This window comes from Chamaea fasciata, unplaced genomic scaffold (genome assembly GCF_029207755.1).
Source record: "Chamaea fasciata isolate MVZ Bird 193981 ecotype frontalis unplaced genomic scaffold, bChaFas1.0.hap1 SCAF_1, whole genome shotgun sequence".
Classification (NCBI taxonomy): domain Eukaryota; kingdom Metazoa; phylum Chordata; class Aves; order Passeriformes; family Sylviidae; genus Chamaea; species Chamaea fasciata.
In genome coordinates, this window is record NW_027094086.1 from 1,010,593 (window position 1) to 1,029,618 (window position 19,026).

General features: G+C 58.0%; 1 protein-coding gene across 5 annotated transcripts; it reads left to right on the forward strand.

Annotated features, from left to right (window-relative positions):
- The first annotated feature begins 1,508 nt into the window (after window positions 1-1,508).
- PPP1R16A (protein phosphatase 1 regulatory subunit 16A) lies at window positions 1,509-15,868 on the forward strand. 5 transcript variants are annotated; one of them, XM_066202344.1, is made up of 11 exons: window positions 1,509-1,607; window positions 5,652-6,178; window positions 7,314-7,384; window positions 9,384-9,529; window positions 9,642-9,745; window positions 9,829-9,953; window positions 11,161-11,286; window positions 11,383-11,458; window positions 11,536-11,665; window positions 13,654-13,825; window positions 15,437-15,868. In XM_066202344.1, the coding sequence occupies exons 2-11, from the start codon at window positions 5,896-5,898 to the stop codon at window positions 15,749-15,751; spliced, it is 1,548 nt and encodes a 515-aa protein (XP_066058441.1). In that variant the 5' UTR covers window positions 1,509-1,607; window positions 5,652-5,895; the 3' UTR covers window positions 15,752-15,868. The 5 variants fall into 5 exon arrangements, with proteins under 5 accessions (XP_066058441.1, XP_066058525.1, XP_066058610.1 ...); XM_066202428.1 differs by lacking the exon at window positions 1,509-1,607 and adding an exon at window positions 2,387-2,528; XM_066202513.1 differs by lacking the exon at window positions 1,509-1,607 and having other exon boundaries at window positions 5,319-6,178; window positions 13,658-13,825.
- The last annotated feature ends 3,158 nt before the right edge of the window (window positions 15,869-19,026 follow it).

Sequence of the window (19,026 nt, forward strand, 5' to 3'; positions counted from 1 at the left end):
GACCCGAACCCACCCGAGTGACCCGAACCCGCCCGAGTGACCCGAGTGACCCGAACCCGCCCGAGTGACCCGAACCCACCGAGTGACCCGAACCCACCCGAGTGACCCGAACCCGCCCGAGTGACCCGAACCCACCCGAGTGACCAGAGTGACCCGAACCCGCCCGAGTGACCCAAACCCACCCGAGTGACCCGAACCCGCCCGAGTGACCCGAACCCGCCCGAGTGACCAGAGTGACCCGAACCCGCCCGAGTGACCCGAGTGACCCGAACCCGCCTGAGTGACCCGAACCCACCCGAGTGACCCGAGTGACCCGAACCCGCCCGAGTGACCCGAACCCTCCCGAGGAAACCCGAACCCACCCGAGTGACCCGAACCCACCCGAGTGACCCGAACCCACCCGAGTGACCCGAACCCGCCCGAGTGACCCGAGTGACCCGAACCCACCCGAGTGACCCGAACCCGCCCGCGTGACCCGAACCCGCCCGCGTGACCCGAACCCGCCCGAGTGACCAGAGTGACCCGAACCCACCCGAGTGACCCGAACCCGCCCGAGTGACCCGAACCCGCCCGAGTGACCCGAGTGACCCGAACCCACCCGAGTGACCCGAGTGACCCGAACCCGCCCGAGTGACCCGAACCCACCCGCGTGACCCGAGTGACCCGAACCCACCCGAGTGACCCGAACCCGCCCGAGTGACCCGAACCCACCCGCGTGACCCGAGTGACCCGAACCCACCCGAGTGACCCGAACCCACCGAGTGACCCGAACCCACCCGCGTGACCCGAGTGACCCGAACCCACCCGAGTGACCCGAACCCGCCCGCGTGACCCGAACCCGCCCGCGTGACCCGAACCCGCCTGAGTGACCCGAACCCACCCGAGTGACCAGAGTGACCCGAACCCACCCGAGTGACCCGAACCCGCCCGAGTGACCCGAGTGACCCGAACCCACCCGAGTGACCCGAACCCGCCCGAGTGACCCGAGTGACCCGAACCCACCCGAGTGACCCGAACCCACCCGCGTGACCCAAGTGACCCGAACCCGCCCGAGTGACCCGAACCCACCCGAGTGACCCGAACCCACCCGAACACACCCGAGCGGAACCGAACTGACCCGAATGACCCGAACCCACCCGAGAGAACCGAAAGGACCCGAACTCCCCCGACAGAACCCGAGCGGACCCCAACGAACCCGAACACTGAGGGGAGGGGTTCCCCGTTCACACCCGGAGGTGTTTTCCCTCTATTGGGAGCCTTGAAGGATCTGGCTGGACACAGCCGCACCTCAAATCCCTCCGGGCACCCCAAACTTTAGGACACCCCCCCCCCCCATTCCCAACCCGCCCCGTTCTGCCGTCGTTCCCTCTCCGCGCGGGCGCCGCCATCTTGAGTGTGGCGGCGCCGCCGCCGCTTCCCGCGGCGCTTCCGCGTTGCTCGCACTCACTTCCGGCGTCACCGGAAGCGGCGCCGTCGCCATGGCGACAGCCCCGCCTCGGGCAGCGGCGGAGGCGGCGGGCAGGGCCCGAGGCCGCAGCGGGGACGGCGAGGGGACAGCGAGGGGACAGCGAGGGGACAGCGAGGGGACAGCGAGGGGACAGCGGCCGGTAACGGAGCCTGGGGGTGACGGGGGGGACCCGCTGAGGGGGGCGAGCGGGAAGGGGCCGGGCAAAATGGCGGTCACGTGAGGGGGACATGGCGGGGGGGGGGGGACAGTGAGGGGACATCGGGGACAGGGCGGGGTCTGGGGGGACCTTGGGGACAAATTCCGGCTTGGGGACATGGCGGGGGGGAGCGGTCAGGGGGGTCCTGCTGACATGGGGGTCGCCTCCGGGGATAAATTCGGGGCTTTGGGGGGACCTTGGGGACATCGGGGTGGCCTTGGGGACATCGAGGTGGCCTTGGGGACATCGGGGTGGCCTCAGGGGGGACCTTGGGGACATCGGGGTGGCCTTGGGGACATCGGGGTGGCCTCAGGGGGGACCTTGGGGACATCGGGGTGGCCTTGGGGACATCGGGGTGGCCTCAAGAGGACCTTGGGGACATCGGGGTGACCTCCAGAGGACTTTGGGGACATCGGGGTGGCCTTGGGGACATCGGGGTGGCCACAAGAGGACCTTGGGGACATCGGGGTGGCCTTGGGGACATCGGGGTGGCCTCAAGAGGACCTTGGGGACATCGGGGTGACCTCCAGAGGACTTTGGGGACATCGGGGTGGCTTTGGGGACATCGGGGGCCCCTCAAGAGGACTTTGGGGACATCGGGGTGGCCTCAGGGGGGACTTTGGGGACATCGGGGTGGCTTTGGGGACATCGGGGGCCCCTCAAGAGGACTTTGGGGACAGCGGGGTGGCCTCAGGGGGGACCTTGGGGACATCGGGGTCACCTCAGGGGACAAATTCAAGGGCTTGGGGTGGCCTTGGGGACATCGGGGTGGCCTTGGGGACAATCCCCGTCCTAATTCCCCGGCGGATTGGGGAATTTGGGGTCGCCCAGAGGGGACAGTTCCCGATTTTTGGGGACATCGAGGTGACAATTCCCATTTTTCGGGTCGTTTTTGAGGAACTTTGGGGGGTTTTTGAGGAATTTTTGGGGTTTTTTTGGGGGGGAATTTTTGGGGAATTTTTGGGGTTTCTTGGGGAATTTTGGGTTTTCTTGAGGAATTTTTAGGTTTTTTGAGGAAATTTGGGATTTTTGAGGAATTTGGGGATTTTTTGAGGGATTTTTGGGGTTTTTTTAGGGAATTTTGAGGAATTTTGGGGGTTTTTGAAGAATCTTGGGATTATTTCCAGGAATTTTGGGGTTGTTTTGAGAAATTTTGGGGGTTTTTGAGGGAATTTTGGGGTTTTGAGGGAATTTTAAAGAATTTGGGGGGTTTTTTGGAGGGAATTTTGAGGAATTTTGGGGTTTTTGGAGGAATTCTTGGGGTTTTTTAAGGGATTTTTGGTTTTTCGAGGAATTTTGGGTTTTTTTAGGAATTTTGGGGTCATTTCAGAGAATTTTGGTTTTTTTTTTTTTTTAATTTCGGGGTCAACTCCCGGAATTTTGGGGTTTTTTTGAGGAATTTTGGGGCCGTTTCAGAGAATTTGGGGTTTTTCTGGGGGAATTTTGAGGAATTTTGGGGTTTTTTTTTTGAGGAATTTCGGGGCCGTTTCAGCAAATTTCAAATGTAGGAAATTTCTAAAAACCATTAGGAATTCCAACTCCCGTTTTTCCATGAAAATTCCCAATTTTTTCCCACCTCTGGGCCCCACTTCCGCGCGATCCCAACCGCCCCGGTCTCGGATTTTCCCTCAACATTCCGCAGGGATTTATTTGGGATTAAAGGGAATTTTCTTTTTTTTTCCCCTTTTTTCCTCGGACTTTGCTCTTTGGGCAGGAGCCGGGAGAGGGAGGAGGAGATTCCCGGGATTCGGGAATCTGGTTCTGCCGGAATCCTCCGGGATCCGCCCGGCCTCGCCCGTGGGGGAGGGAGGCCTTCCCGATTTTTCTGCTGCCGTGGGAATTCCGTGGGAGTTTCCCCCCCCCCCCAAAAAAAAACCACCCCCAAAAAATGTGGGGAATTGCCCCAAAAAATCCCCGTAAAAATGTGGGAATTCCCCCCAAAATTTCCCCCCAAAATCCTCAGAAATTCCTCAAAAAAATTCCCCCCCCCCAAAAAAAAATCAGGGATTCCCCCAAAAAATTCCCAAAAAAACCCCGCCAAACCCAAAAACCGTGGGAATTCCCCAAAAACCCACAAAAAATGTGGGAATTTCCCCCAAAATACCCCCAAAAAACTCAGAAATTCCTCAAAAAAATTCCCCCCCCCTAAAAAAAGTCAGGGATTCCCCCAAAAAATTCCCAAAAAAACCCCGCCAAACCCAAAAAACGTGGGAATTCCCCAAAAAACCACAAAAAATGTGGGAATTCCCCCCCCCCCAAATCCCCCAAAATGTGGGAATTCCAGAAAAAAAACCCCTCCCAAAAACCTGGGAATTCCCCCCCAAAAATAGCCAAAAAAAGTCAGGAATCCCCCCCAAAAATTCCCAAAAAAACCCCCCAAAATGTCAGGAATTCCCAAAATAATTCCCCAAAATAAAACCCCCCAAAAAGTCAGAAATTCCCCCCCCCCAAAACCCCCAAAATGTCAGGATTTCCCCCCAAAAAATTCCAAAAAAGACCTCCCAAAACCCGTGGGAATTCAAAAAAAAACACCCCAAAATAACAAAACCAAAAATGTGGGAATTTCCCCCCAAAAAAACCACCCAAAAATGTGGGAATTCCCAAAAAAAAACCACCCCAAAGATGTTGGAATTCCCAAAAAAATTCCCAAAAATGTGGGAATTCCCAAAAAAACCCCAAAAAAACCACCTAAAAATGTGGAAATTTCCAAAAAAACACCTCCAAAAAAAGTGAGAATTCCCAAAAAAACCCACCCCACAAAACTGGGAATTCCCCCCCAAAAATAGCCCAAAAAAGTCGGGAATTCGCCCCAAAAAATTCCCAAAATAAAACGCCCCCAAAACCCGTGGGAATTCCCAAAAAAACCCCCCCAAAAAATTCAGGAATTCCCCCCAAAAATTCCTCCCAAAAAATCCCCCAAATTGTTGGGAATTCCCAAAACAAAAAACCTCTCAAAAAAACGTTGGAATTCCCCGAAATGAAACCCCACAAAAAATGTTGGGAATTCCCCAAAAAAATTCCCAACCCCTCCCCAAAATGTCAGGAATTCCCAAAAAAAAAATTCCCCCCCAAAAAATTCCCAAAAAAACCCCCCCGAAAGGTCAGAAATTCCCAAAAAACTCCTCCAAAAATGTTGGCATTCCCGAAAAAAGTGGGAATTCCCCCAAAAAAAACCAAAAATGGGGGAATTCCCAAAAAAGGTGTGAATTCCCAAAAACAACCGCCCCAAAAAAAGTGGGAATTCCCAAAAAAAGAAAAAAAATAGTCAGAATTCCCAAAATTCCCACATTTTTGGGGGTTTTTTTTTGGGAATTTTGGGTGGATTCGAGGTGTTTCTCCTGGATTAGGAAAACCGGGAAAAAAACCCCCAAAACTCCACTTTTTTTTGGGAATTCCCACATTTTTGGGGTGTTTTTTGGGAATTCCCGATTTTTTTCGGGGCTTTTCTTTGGGAATTCCCACATTTTTGAGGTGTGTTTTTTTTGGGAATTCCCGATTTTTTTCAGGGCTTTTCTTTGGGAATTCCCACATTTTTGAGGTGTGTTTTTTTTGGGAATTCCCGATTTTTTCGGGGCTTTTCTTTGGGAATTCCCACATTTTTTTTGTAGTTTGTTTTTTTTTGGGGGGGGAGGGGGAATTCCCACATTTTTGGGGTGGGTTTTTTTTGGAATTCTCACATTTTTGGGGTGGGTTTTTTTTGGAATTCCCACATTTTTTGGGAGGGGTTTTTTTTTTTTGGGAATTCCCACATTTTTGAGGTGGTTTTTTTTGGAATTCTCACATTTTTGGGGTGGGTTTTTTTTGGAATTCCCACATTTTTTGGGAGGGTTTTTTTTTTTTGGGAATTCTCACATTTTTGGGTTGGTTTTTTTTTTAAGGAATTCCTACTTTTTTAGTTTGTTTTTTTTTGGTTTTTTTTTGGGAATTCCCGTTGGATTCGAGCTCAATCCCAACTTTAACAACCCCCTTATCTCCCTCCTTCCTTAGCATCCATCCCCCATCATCATCCCGCCATTCCCAGAACTTCCGGATCCCAAACCCGGGCTAAATCCAGCGGGAATCTAAAAATTCCCGCGAGAACCCAAAACAACCCCCCCAAAGGAGATGCTCCCCCACCTCCAACCGCCTCGGAACGCCGGGAAAACCCTCGGGAGAACGGGATAAGCCGCGCCGCGCCGCGGCGGGAGGTGATGCCGCTGCTTCCCGAGGTTTTTCCCGGGAATTGCCGACGATGGCGGAACACCAGGAGCTGCTGGCCGAGATGCCGGCGGTTTCCCGCCTCAGCACGCCCGACAGGCTCCGGCACGCTCAGAAACGCCGCGCCCAGCAGCTGAAGAAATGGGCTCAGGCGGAGAAGGAGATGCCGGGAATTCCCGAAGCCGAAATCCCGGGAATTCCCAAAGGCGGCGGGGGGAGGACGAGGAGGAGGAGGAGGAAGAGCCGCGGGAAGAGGGTGGAGTTCCCGGAGAACGTGCGGCTCTTGGAGGCGGCCGCCCGGCACGATGTGGAGGAGGGTGGGTGGAATTCCCGGAAATTCAGGGAATTCCCGGAATTTTGGGGCAGGGCGGCGGTGGGGATGGAGCGGGAATGTGGCGGGGATGGGGGGGGTGGGAGCGGAGCCGGGGCGGCCGGGGGTTCTCTTGGGATCCTTGGAATTCCCGTTGGAATCCTTGGAATTCCCGTTGGAATTCCCCTTGGAATTGCCGTTGGAATTGCCATTGGAATCCTTGGAGTTGCCTTTGGGATCATTGGGATTCCCGTTGGAATTGCCATTGGAATCCTTGGAATTCCCATTGGAATTCCCATTGGGATCCTTGGAATTCCCATTGGGATCCTTGGAATTGCCAATGGAATTGTCATTGGAATCTTTGGAATTGCCATTGGGATCCTTGGAATTGCCGTTGGAATCCTTGGAATTCCCATTGGGATCGTTGGGATTCCCATTGGAATTCCCGTTGGAATTGCCATTGGAATCCTTGGAATTCTCATTGGGATCATTGGGATTCCCATTGGAATTCCCATTGGGATCCTTGGAATTGCCATTGGGATTCTTGGAGTTGCCATTGGAAGCCTTGAAATTCCCACTGGGATCCTTGGAATTGCCGTTGGAATTGCCGTTGGAATTGCCGTTGGAATTGCTATTGGAATCCTTGGAATTCCCATTGGAATTCCCATTGGAATTCCCATTGGGATCCTTGGAATTCCCGTTGGAATCCTTGGAATTCCCACTGGGATCCTTGGAATTCCCATTGGAATCCTTGGAGTTGCCATTGGAATTCCTGTTGGAATCCTTGGAGTTGCCATTGGTATCATTGGGATTCCCACTGGAATCCTTGGAATCTCCATTGGAATTCCTGGTGGTTCCATTGGGATGCTCCATGGTTCCATCGGAATCCTTGGAATTGCCATGGGGGCACTCCATGGCTCCATTGGGATCCTTGGGAATGGGTGAAATCCTTGGAATTGCCATTGGGAACCTTGGAATTCCCATTGGGATGCTCCTCAAATCCTTTGGGATTCCTGGTGGTTCCTCTGGAATCCTTGGGATTGCCCTTGGAATGCTCCATGGTTCCCTTGGGATCCCTGGTGGAATTCCGGGAATTCCAGCCCCCCCCAGTTCGGAATTCCCAATCCCGTTTTCCTCCGCAGTCCGGCAGCTCCTGGAGAGCGGGATCAGCCCCGACCTGTGCAACGAGGACGGGCTGACGGCGCTGCACCAGGTATTCCCGGCCTTCCCGGCCTTCCCGGGATTCCCGCCCTCCTGCCCGTGGTCCGGCGGGATCCGGGTCCTTGCTGTCCCCGTTCACTGACTCTGATCTCCCGCATTCGGGGCTGTTCCATCCCACTTCCATCTGCTGATCCCAGATCCCGGTGATCCCGAATCCAGATCCTTTCCCGTCCCGTTGACTGGTGGTTCCGGGTGTTTTCCGTCCCAGCTCCGTCCGTTGATCCCAGATCCCGATCTCCCGTTTCCCGCGTCCTTCCCGTCCCATCCGACATCCCGACACCGTGAATCCCACCCCGTTCCCACCATTCCCGTTATTCCCACCTCATTCCCAATCCCATTCCCACCGTTCCCGTTCCCACCATTCCCAGCGCTGCATCAATGACTCCATCCCAGTTTTCCGGCTTCTCCTGGAGCATGAAATCCCACCATTCCCATTCCCAATCCCATCATTCCCACCATTCCCAATCCCACCATTCCCACCATTCCCATTTTCCCCACCATTCCCATTCCCGCCGCCATTCCCAGCGCTGCATTGACAACTCCCTCCCAATGGTCCGGCTGGTCCAGGACCGTGAAATCCCATCATTCCCATTCCCACCAATCCCACCATTCCCATCATTCCCATTCCCACCATTCCCATGATTCCCATTTCTCCCATCATTCCCATGATTCCCATGATTCCCAATCCCACCATTCCCACTATTCCCATTCTCACCATTCCCTTGATTCCCGTTTTTCCCGTCATTCCCATGATTCCCAATCCCATCATTCCCACCATTCCCATTCCCAGCATCGACGACTCCCTCCCCCTGGTGCGGCTTCTCCTGGACCATGAGTTCCCATCATTCCCATTCCCAATCCCATCATTCACATCCCAATCCCATAATTCCCACCATTCCCAATCCCATCATTCCCATTCTCACCATTCCCATGATTCCCATTTTCCCCGTGATTCCCATCATTCCCATTCTCAATCCTCTCATTCCCACCATTCCCAGCGCTGCATCGACGATTCCCTCCCAGTTGTCCGGCTGCTCCCAGACCATGAAATCCCATCATTCCCATTCGCAATCCCATCATTCCCACCATTCCTAATCCCATCATTCCCATTCCCAATCCCACCATTCCCATGATTCCCAATCCCATCATTCCCATGATTCCCAATCCCACCATTCCCATTTTTTCCCATTTTTTCCATCCTTTTTCCCATTTTTCCCACCATTCCCACCATTCCCGCCGCCATTCCCAGCGCTGCATCGACGACTCCGTCCCCCTGGTGCGGCTTCTCCTGCACCATGAGTTCCCACCATTCCTGTGATTCCCAATCCCACCATTCCCATGATTCCCAATCCCACCATTCCCATGATTCCCAATCCCACCATTCCCATGATTCCCATTCCCACCATTCCCATTTTTCCCACCATTCCCATTCCCACCATTCCCGCTGCCATTCCCAGCGCTGCATCGACGACTCCCTCCCAATGGTCCGGCTGCTCCTGCACCATGAGTTCCCACCATTCCCATGTTTCCCAATCCCATCATTCCCATGATTCCAAATCCCACCATTCCCATTTTTCCCAATCCCACCATTCCCATTTTTTCCCATTTTTCCCACCATTTTCCCCATTTTCCCCACCATTCCCATTCCTGCCGCCATTCCCAGCGCTGCATCGACGACTCCCTCCCTCTGGTCCGGCTGCTCCTGCACCATGAGTTCCCACCATTCCCATGTTTCCCAATCCCACCATTCCCATGATTCCCAATCCCACCATTCCCATTTTTTCCCATTTTTCCCACCATTTTCCCCACCATTCCCACCATTCCCGCCACCATTCCCAGCGCTGCATCGATGACTCCCTCCCTCTGGTCCGGCTGCTCCTGCACCATGAGTTCCCACCATTCCCGTGATTCCCAATCCCACCATTCCCATTTTTTCCCATTTTTCCCACCGTTTTCCCCACCATTCCCACCATTCCCGCCGCCATTCCCAGTGCTGCATCGACGACTCCGTCCCCCTGGTGCGGCTTCTCCTGGACGGCGGCGCCGACGCCAACGCGCGCGACGCGGAGCTCTGGACTCCCCTCCACGCCGCCGCCACCTGCGGCCACCTGGGCCTGGCCCAGCTGCTCATCCAGCGGTACCGTGGGGACGCTCGGGGACGCTCGGGGACGCTCGGGGACGTCCAGTTGTGCGCGGGGATGGATTTTTCGGGAATTGACCCGGCGTCTCTCCCTCTCGGCGGCGGGCAGCGGCGCCGACCTGCTGGCGGTGAACTCGGACGGGAACATGCCCTACGACCTGTGCGAGGACGAGGCCACCCTGGAGTGCCTGGAGAGCGCCATGGCCCGGCAAGGTGCGCCGGGGACGGCTCGGGGACGCGCCGGGTGGCACTCGAGGGACGCCGGAGCGTCACCGCCGTCCCCGCCGTCCCCTCAGGGATCACGCAGGAGCGCATCGAGGAGGCGCGGGCGGCCACCGAGCGCTCCATGCTCGGCGAGATCCGCGAGCTCATCCGCCGGGGAGGCGACCTGGACGCGCCCAGGGGACACGGCGCCACCCTGGTGGGAACCTCGGGGACGCTCGGGGACACTTGGGGGGGACGGCGGCGGGTGGAGGTGGCACCAGGGGTGGGGGGTAATGAATGGGGGGGGGAGATGGGGGGAGGGGAGGGGGCGTGGCCAGGGGGACACTGGGGGACATTGGGGGACACTGGGGGGGGATTGAGGGTCACTGGGGGACACTGGGGACACTGGGAGGGTTGGGGGGACACTGGGGACACTGGGGGACACTGGGGGGGTCAGGGGGACACTGGGGACACTGGGGGGGTCAGGGGGACACTGGGGACACTGGGAGGGATTGGGGGACACTGGGGACACTGGGGGACCCTGGGGGTCAGGGTGACACTGAGGACACTGGGGGGGTCAGGGGGACACTGGGGGACACTGGGGGACACTGGGGGGGTTGGGGGACACTGGGGAGGTTGGGGGACACTGGGGGACACTGGGGGGGGGCAGGGGGACACTGGGGGACACTGGAGGGGATTGGGGTGACACTGGGGGATACTGGGGGACACTGGGAGGGTCAGGGGGACACTGGGGGACACTGGGAGGGATTGGGTGACACTGGGGACACTGGGAGCGGATTGGGGTGACACTGGGAGGATCAGGGTGACACTGGGGGGCACTGGGGGGGGATTGGGGACACTGGGGGACACTGGGAGGGTCACGGTGACACTGGGGACACTGGGAGGGACACTGGGAGGGATTGGGGTGACACTAGGGACACTGGGAGGGTCACGGTGACACTGGGGACACTGGGAGGGACACTGGGAGGGATTGGGGTGACACTAGGGACATTGGGAGGGTCAGGGGGACACTGGGGACACTGGGAGGGGATTGAGGTGACACCGGGGGTCACTTGGGAGGATTGGGGTGACGCTGGGCATCACTGTGTGAGTGTCCCCATGGCCCTGGTGACACTGGGAGGGGTCACGGTGACACCGGAGCTCACTGGGACGACAACCAGGATGACACCGGGTGACACCGGGTGACACCGGAGGGGACCAGGGCGACACCGGCCGAGACTCCCCACACCCCCAAACGTCACCGCGCTGGCCACCAACCCCTCACCCCGAAGCCCCCCCCCGTCCCCTCGCCGCCGTCCCCAGCCCTGTCACCTCCGCGTCACCCCCGTGTCACCCCCGTGTCACCCCCGTGTCACCCCCGCGTCACCCCCGTGTCACCCCCGCGTCACCCCCGTGTCACCCAGCTCCACGTGGCGGCCGCCAACGGCTACGCGCAGGCGGCCGAGCTGCTGCTGGAGCACCGCGCCCGCCCCGACGCCCGCGACCGCGACGGCTGGCAGCCGCTGCACGCCGCCGCCTGTTGGGGACAGGTGCGTCCCCGTGTCCCCGTGTCCCCGTGTCCCCGCGCCCTCGGGGACGCTCTCTTCCCGTTTTTTCCCACCGTTCGTCCCCCGTCTCCCGTGCAGGTGCAGCTGGCGGAGCTGCTGGTGGCCCACGGCGCCGAGCTCGGCGCCAAGTCGCTGCTGGACGAGACTCCCTTGGGTGGGTTTGGGGTTTTTTTGGGGGGGGGTTCGGTGGCGCGGCGGCGACGCTTCGGTGACACGGGCGACGTCCCCCAGACGTGTGCGGGGACGAGGAGGTGCGCGCCAAGCTGCTGGAGCTGAGGGACCGGCGCGCCGCCGCGCTCAGGGCGCAGGAGAGGCGCGGGGCGCCGCTGCACCGGAGGACGTCCAGCGCCGGCAGCCGCGGGTGAGCGACAAAGGTCACCGGGGACACGGGGACAGCCCTGGGGACACCGGGACAGCCCTGGGGACAGCCCTGGGGACACCGGGACAGCCCTGGGGACAGCAATGGGGACACCGGGACAGCCCTGGGGACACCGGGACAGCCCTGGGGACAGCCCTGGGGACACCGGGACAGCCCTGGGGACAGCAATGGGGACAGCCCTGGGGACACCGGGACAACCCTGGGGACAGCAATGGGGACAGCAATGGGGACACGGGGACAGCCCTGGGGACACCGGGACAGCCCTGGGGACAGCCCTGGGGACACGGGACAGCAATGGGGACACCGGGACAGCCCTGGGGTCACCGGGACAGCCCTGGGGACAGCCCTGGGGACACGGGACAGCAATGGGGACACTGGGACAGCCCTGGGGACAGCAATGGGGACACCGGGACAGCCCTGGGGACACCGGGACAGCCCTGGGGACAGCCCTGGGGACACGGGACAGCAATGGGGACACCGGGACAGCCCTGGGGTCACCGGGACAGCCCTGGGGACAGCCCTGGGGACACGGGACAGCAATGGGGACACTGGGACAGCCCTGGGGACAGCAATGGGGACACCGGGACAGCCCTGGGGACACCGGGACAGCCCTGGGGACAGCAATGGGGACAGCAATGGGGACACCGGGACAGCCCTGGGGACACCGGGACAGCCCTGGGGACAGCCCTGGGGACACCGGGACAGCCCTGGGGACAGCCCTGGGGACAGCAATGGGGACACTAGGACAGCCCTGGGGACAGCAATGGGGACACGGGGACAGCCCTGGGGACAGCAGTGGGGACACCAGGACAGCCCTGGGGACACCGGGACAGCCCTGGGGACAGCCCTGGGGACACGGGACAGCAATGGGGACACCGGGACAGCCCTGGGGACAGCAATGGGGACACCGGGACAGCGCTGGGGACAGCAATGGGGACACCGGGACAGCCCTGGGGACAGCAATGGGGACACCGGGACAGCCCTGGGGACAGCAATGGGGACACCGGGACAGCGCTGGGGACAGCAATGGGGACACTGGGACAGCCCTGGGGACAGCAATGGGGACACCGGGACAGCCCTGGGGACAGCAATGGGGACAGGTGTGTGGACATCAGGATGGGGCTGGGGGACACCGGGGGACACTGTGGGGGTTCAGGGTGACACCGGGTGACACGGGGGGGTCAGGGTGACACCGGGGGACACGGGGGGGTCAGGGTGACACCGGGGGACACGGGGGGGTCAGGGTGACACCGGGTGACATTGTGGGGGTCAGGGTGACACCGGGGGACACGGGGGGGTTCAGGGTGACACTGGGTGACACGGGGGGGTCAGGGTGACACCGGGGGACACGGGGGGGTCAGGGTGACACCGGGGGCGATCGCCGCGGTTCAGGGCTGACATCCGATGTCTCTGTTCCCCCCTCGGAATTACCGAAACCCCCGTAATAATTCCCAAAATCCCCAGAATTCCAGGAATAATTCCCCAAATAATTTCTAAAATCCCTGGAATTCCGGGAATAATTCCCCAAATCCCTGGAAATCCCCCAGAATTCCCAAAATTCCCATAAGAATTCCCCCAAATCCCTGAAATTCCGGGAATACTTCCCAGAATCCCTGGAAATCTCCCAAAATTCTGGGGATAGTTCCCATAAGAACTCCCCCAAAATCCCCGGAATTCCGGGAACAATTCCCCAAAATCCCTGGAAATCCGGGATTAACTCCCCAAAAATCCCCGAAATTCCGAGAACAATTCCCCCGAATCCCCGGAATTCCGGGAATAATTCCTGGAATCATTCCGGCCGTAAAGACGGTGGGTGACCTCGGCGACGTCACGGGACGTCACGGGCGCCGTGGGTGTGAGGGACACCGGGGACATCTCGGGGACACCGGGGACACCTTGGGGACACCTTGGGGACACCAGTGGCGCCTCGGGGACGCGGGCAGACCTCTGGGAATTCCGGGAATTCCCAGGAAGGTGGTGCGGCGGGCCAGCGTGTCGGAGCGCTCCAGCCTGTACCGGCGGCAGCGGCAGCGCGAGGCCATCGTGTGGCAGCGCGGGGGACACGGGGACAGCGAGGACGAGGACAGGGGGACGCCGGAGGACGCGGCGGGGACGCCGGCGCCGCAGCGCCGCGGGGCCGGGGTGAGCGACGCCGGGGACACCGGGGACGGCGGGGACGTTGGGGACATTGGAGGGGATTGGGGACACTGGGGACACCGGGGACAGTGGGGACAATTGGGGACATCGGGGACACTGGGGACACCAGGGACATTGGGGACACTGGGGACGTTGGGGATGTTGGGGACACTGGGGACACCAGGGACATTGGGGACAATGGGGACGTCGGGGACATCGGGGACAATGGGGACACTGGGGACTTTGGGGACAATTGGGGACATCGGGGACACTGGGGACACCAGGGACATTGGGGACACTGGGGACGTCGGGAACATCGGGGACATTGGGGACACAGGGGACACAGGGCATGTTGGGGACGTTGGGGACAATGGGGACAATTGGGGGCATGGGGGACATCAGGGACACTGGGGATGTTGGAGACATTGGGGACTTTGGGGACATTGGAGGAGATTGGGGACACCGGGGACATTGGGGACATCGGGGACGTTGGGGACATCGGGGATGTTGGGGACATTGGGGACGTTGGGGACACCGGGGACACCAGGCACGTTGGGGACACCGGGGTCAATGGGGACATTGGGGACAACTGGGGGCATGGGGGACATCGGGGACACCGGGGATGTTGGGGACATTGGGGACATTGGAGGAGACTGGGGACACCAGGGACATCAGGGACATTGGGGACATCGGGGGACACCAGACATGTTGGGGACTTTGGGGACACTGGGGATATTGGGGACATTGGAGACAGTGGGGGACATCAGGGACATTGGGGGGATTGGGGACATCAGGAACATTGGGGACTTCAGGGACATCAGGGACACTGGAGACATTGGGGACATGGGGACATCGGGGACACTGGGGACATTGGGGACGTTGGGGACATTGTGGACAGTGTGGGGGTGGGGGACGTTGGGGACATTGGGGGTGGTATGGGTGTGAGGAACACTGGGGACATTGTGGGACCTTGGGGACATCGGGGTCATTGGAGGAGATTGGGGACATTGGGGACGTTGGGGACATCGGGGACAATGGGGCTGTTGGGGACATTGGGGACATTGGGGACAGTGTGGGGGTGGGGGACATCAGGGACATCGGGGACACTGGGGACATTGGGGACACTGGGGACATTGGGGACATCGGGGTCATTGGAGGAGATTGGGGACATTGGGGACATTGGGGACACTGTGAGGGTGAGGGACATTGGGGACATTGTGGGACCTTGGGGACATTGGAGGAGATTGGGGACATTGAGGACAATTGGGGACATCAGGGACATCGGGGACATCAGGGACATTGGGGACACTGGGGACATTGGGGACATGTGGGACACTGGGGACAACATGGGCCGTGTGGGCTGGCGTGGGTGTGAGGGACATTGGGGACATCGTGGAGTGGCCATTGGGGACAACGGGGACAGCGGGGACAGTGTGGGGGGACATCAAGGCTTGAGGGACACTGGGGACATCGTGGGGGACCTCGGGGACAACCGGGTGCCATCACTGGGTGGGCGTGCCCGCGGCCGAGGCGCCACCTCTGCCACCACTGAGGGGACAGCGGTGACACGGAGGCGTCACCCCACCGTCCCCTGGTTGTGTTCTTCCGTCCCCTCAGGACCCTCCGCCGTCCCCCGCCTCGGCCCCTCACCCCAACGGCTCCGCGCTGTCCCCAACGCCGTCCCCGACGTCCCCAACGCCGGCGGCGGGTGACAAAAGCCACCCGCACACCTTGGCCGACCTCAAGCGACACCGGGCCGCCGCCAAAACCCAGCGGGACGCCCAAAAAAACACGGGGGACGACCTTGGGGACATTGGGGACAACCTTGGGGACAGCCTTGGGGACAGCCTTGGGGACCGGCCGCGGCTGCGGCTGACGGCGCCGGCCGAGGAGGCGCCGGCTGACGCGCGGCGCTGCTGCCGCCTCATGTGACGACAACTTTTTGGGGTGTCGGTTTTGGGGTTTTTTTTTGGGGTGGGGGCGTTTCGGTGTCACCGCGGCGTTGTCACCTTCGGTGTCCCCAAAAGGGATTTTTATTGTTGTTGTGGGGTTTGTTGTTGTTGTTTGTTGTTGTTGTTGTTGTTCCCGTTTTTCGCGGGGTTTTGTCCCCCCGGAAAGGGGGAAAGGAAACGGAGTTGGCAGCGGTTGGTGGTTTTGTGGGGTTTTCGTTTTGGGGTCGGACGAAATTCCGCCCGGCGGGGGGGGGGGTGGGGACCCCAAAATCATGGGGAGGGGGACAAGGGACCCCGAAAGTGACATTTGGGGGGTTGGGGACCCCAAAAATCCACATTTGGGGGTTTTGGGATCCTCCAAATCCCACAGGGAACTTTTGGGATCCCCCAAATCCACATTTGGGGTTTTTGGAGCCTCTAAATCCACATTTGGGGTTTTTGGGATCCCCTAAATCCACCCTGGGAACTTTTGGGGACCCCAAATCCAACCAGGAAAGTTTTGGGATTTCCCCAAAAATCCACATTTGGGGTTTTTGGGATCCCCCAAATCCCACAGGGAACTTTTGGGATCCCCCAAGTCCACATTTGGGGTTTTTGGGATCCCCTAAATCCACCCTGGGAACTTTTGGGGACCCCAAATCCAACCAGGAAAGTTTTGGGATTTCCCCAAAAATCCACATTTGGGGTTTTAGGAATCCCCCAAATCCCACAGGGAACTTTTGGGATCCCCCAAATCCACATTTGGGGTTTTTGGGATCCCCTAAATCCACACTGGGAACTTTTAGGGACCCAAATCCCACCGGGAAAGTTTTGGGATTTCCCCAAAAATCCATATTTGGGGTTTTTAGGATCCCCCAAATCCCACAGGGAAGTTTTGGGATCCCCCAAATCCCACAGGGAAGTTTTGGGATTCCCCAAAGTCACATTTGGGGTTTTTGGGATCCCCTAAATTTACCCTCGGGGGTTTGGGGGACCCCAAAAGTCACATTGGGGGGGGTTTTGGGGACGCCAAAAATCCACATTTGGGGTTTTTGGGATCCCCTAAATCCACCCTGGGAACTTTTGGGGTCCCCAAATCCCACAGGGAAGTTTTGGGATCCCCCAAAGTCACATTTTGGGGTTTTTGGAGCCTCTAAATCCACACTGGGAACTTTTGGGGACCCCAAATCCAACCAGGAATGTTTTGGGATTTCCCCAAATCCACATTTGGGGTTTTTGGGATCCCCCAAATCCCACAGGGAAGTTTTGGGATCCCCCAAATCCATATTTGGGGTTTTTGGGATCCCCCAAATCCCACAGGAAAGTTTTGGAATTCCCCAAAATCCACATTTGGGATTTTTAGAATCCCCCAAATCCCACAGGAAAGTTTTGGGATCCCCCAAAAATCCACATTTGGGGTTTTAGGAATCCCCCAAATCCCACAGGAAAGTTTTGGGATCCCCCAAAAATCCACATTTGGGGTTTTAGGAATCCCCCAAATCCCACAGGAAAGTTTTGGGATCCCCCAAATCCATATTTGGGGGTTTTGGGATCCCCCAAATCCCACCAGGAAAGTTTTGGGATCCCCCAAATCCACATTTGGGATTTTTGGATCCCCCAAATCCCACAGGAAAGTTTTGGGATTTCCCAAAGTCACATTCGGGGTTTTTGGGATCCCCTAAATTTAACCTCGGGCGTTTGGGGGACCCCAAAAGTCACATTGGGGGGGTTTTGGGGACCCCAAAATCCACATTTGGGGTTTTTGGGATCCCCTAAATCCACCCTGGGAACTTTTGGGGACCCCAAATCCAACCAGGAATGTTTTGGGATTTCCCCAAATCCACATTTGGGGTTTTAGGAATCCCCCAAATCCCACAGGAAAGTTTTGGGATCCCCCAAATCCATATTTGGGGTTTTTGGGATCCCCCAAATCCCACAGGAAAGTTTTGGGATTTCCCAAAAATCCACATTTGGGGTTTTTGGGATCCCCCAAATCCCACAGGAAAGTTTTGGGATCCCCCAAATCCACATTTGGGGTTTTTGGGATCCCCCAAATGCCACAGGAAAGTTTTGGGATTTCCCCAAATCCACATTTGGGGTTTTAGGGATCCCCCAAATCCCACGGGAAAGTTTTGAGATCCCTCAAATCCATATTTGGGGTTTTTGGGATCCCCTAAATCCCACAGGGAAAGTTTTGGGATTCCCCCAAGAATCCACATTTGGGGTTTTTAGGATCCCCCAAACCCACCCAGGGAACTTTTGGGATCCCCCAAATCCACATTTGGGGTTTTTAGGATCCCCTAAATCCACACTTGGGGTTTTTAGAATCCCCCAAACCCACCCAGGGAACTTTTGGGATCCCCCAAATCCACATTTGGGATTTTAGGATCCCCCCCAAATCCCCTCCAGGAACTTTCCGGGGATCCCAACCCCCACAAACCCTTTAATATTTTCGGGGCGGGGTTGGCCCTTTATGGGGGCGGGGCTCCCCCAAAATCCCAAATCCTCCCCTCCCCCCCAATCCCAAAATCTATTTTCGGGCCCCGCGGCAGCTGCAGGGAAAGGTCAGAGCTCCTCGTGGGGGTGACCCCAAAAAAACAAAAACCCCAAAAGGGACTTTGGGGAGGAGGAGTTGTAGGGCGGGGTCGTGGGGTTTGGGGGCGTTTTTGGGGTTTTTTTTGGGGTTGGGTTTTTTTTTTTGGGGTGCCGGAAGGGGCTGATAAGGGAAATGGGGCGGCCCGGAAAGAGCGAGAAAAGGGGAAAAAATGGGGTTTGGGGATCCTAAAAGGGGAATTTGTGGGGTTTGGGGATCCTAAAGGGAATTTGTGGGGTTTGGGGATCCTAAAGGGGAATTTGTGGGGTTTGGGGATCCTAAAAGGGGAATTTGTGGGGTTTGGGGGATCCTAAAAGGGGAATTTGTGGGGTTTGGGGATCCTAAAAGGGAATTTGTGGGGTTTGGGGATCCTAAAGGGAATTTGTGGGGTTGGGGGATCCTAAAAGGGAATTTGTGGGGTTGGGGGATCCTAAAAGGGAATTTGTGGGGTTTGGGGATCCTAAAGGGAATTTGTGGGGTTTGGGGGATCCTAAAGGGAATTTGTGGGGTTTGGGGATCCTAAAGGGAATTTGTGGGGTTTGGGGATCCTAAAAGGAGAATTTGTGGGGTTTGGGGATCCTAAAGGGGAATTTGTGGGGTTTGGGGATCCTAAAGGGAATTTGTGGGGCTTGGGGATCCTAAAGGGAATTTGTGGGGTTTGGGGATCCTAAAGGGAATTTGTG

Excerpts from the sequence above, each read along its gene's own strand:
- PPP1R16A (XM_066202344.1), top strand. The coding sequence starts at position 5,896 with ATGGCGGAACACCAGGAGCTGCTGGCCGAGATGCCGGCGGTTTCCCGC. Across the intron at positions 9,530-9,641 it reads GCCCAGCTGCTCATCCAGCG|CGGCGCCGACCTGCTGGCGG; the intron begins GTACCGTGGGGA and ends GGCGGCGGGCAG. Across the intron at positions 13,826-15,436 it reads CGCAGCGCCGCGGGGCCGGG|GACCCTCCGCCGTCCCCCGC; the intron begins GTGAGCGACGCC and ends CCGTCCCCTCAG.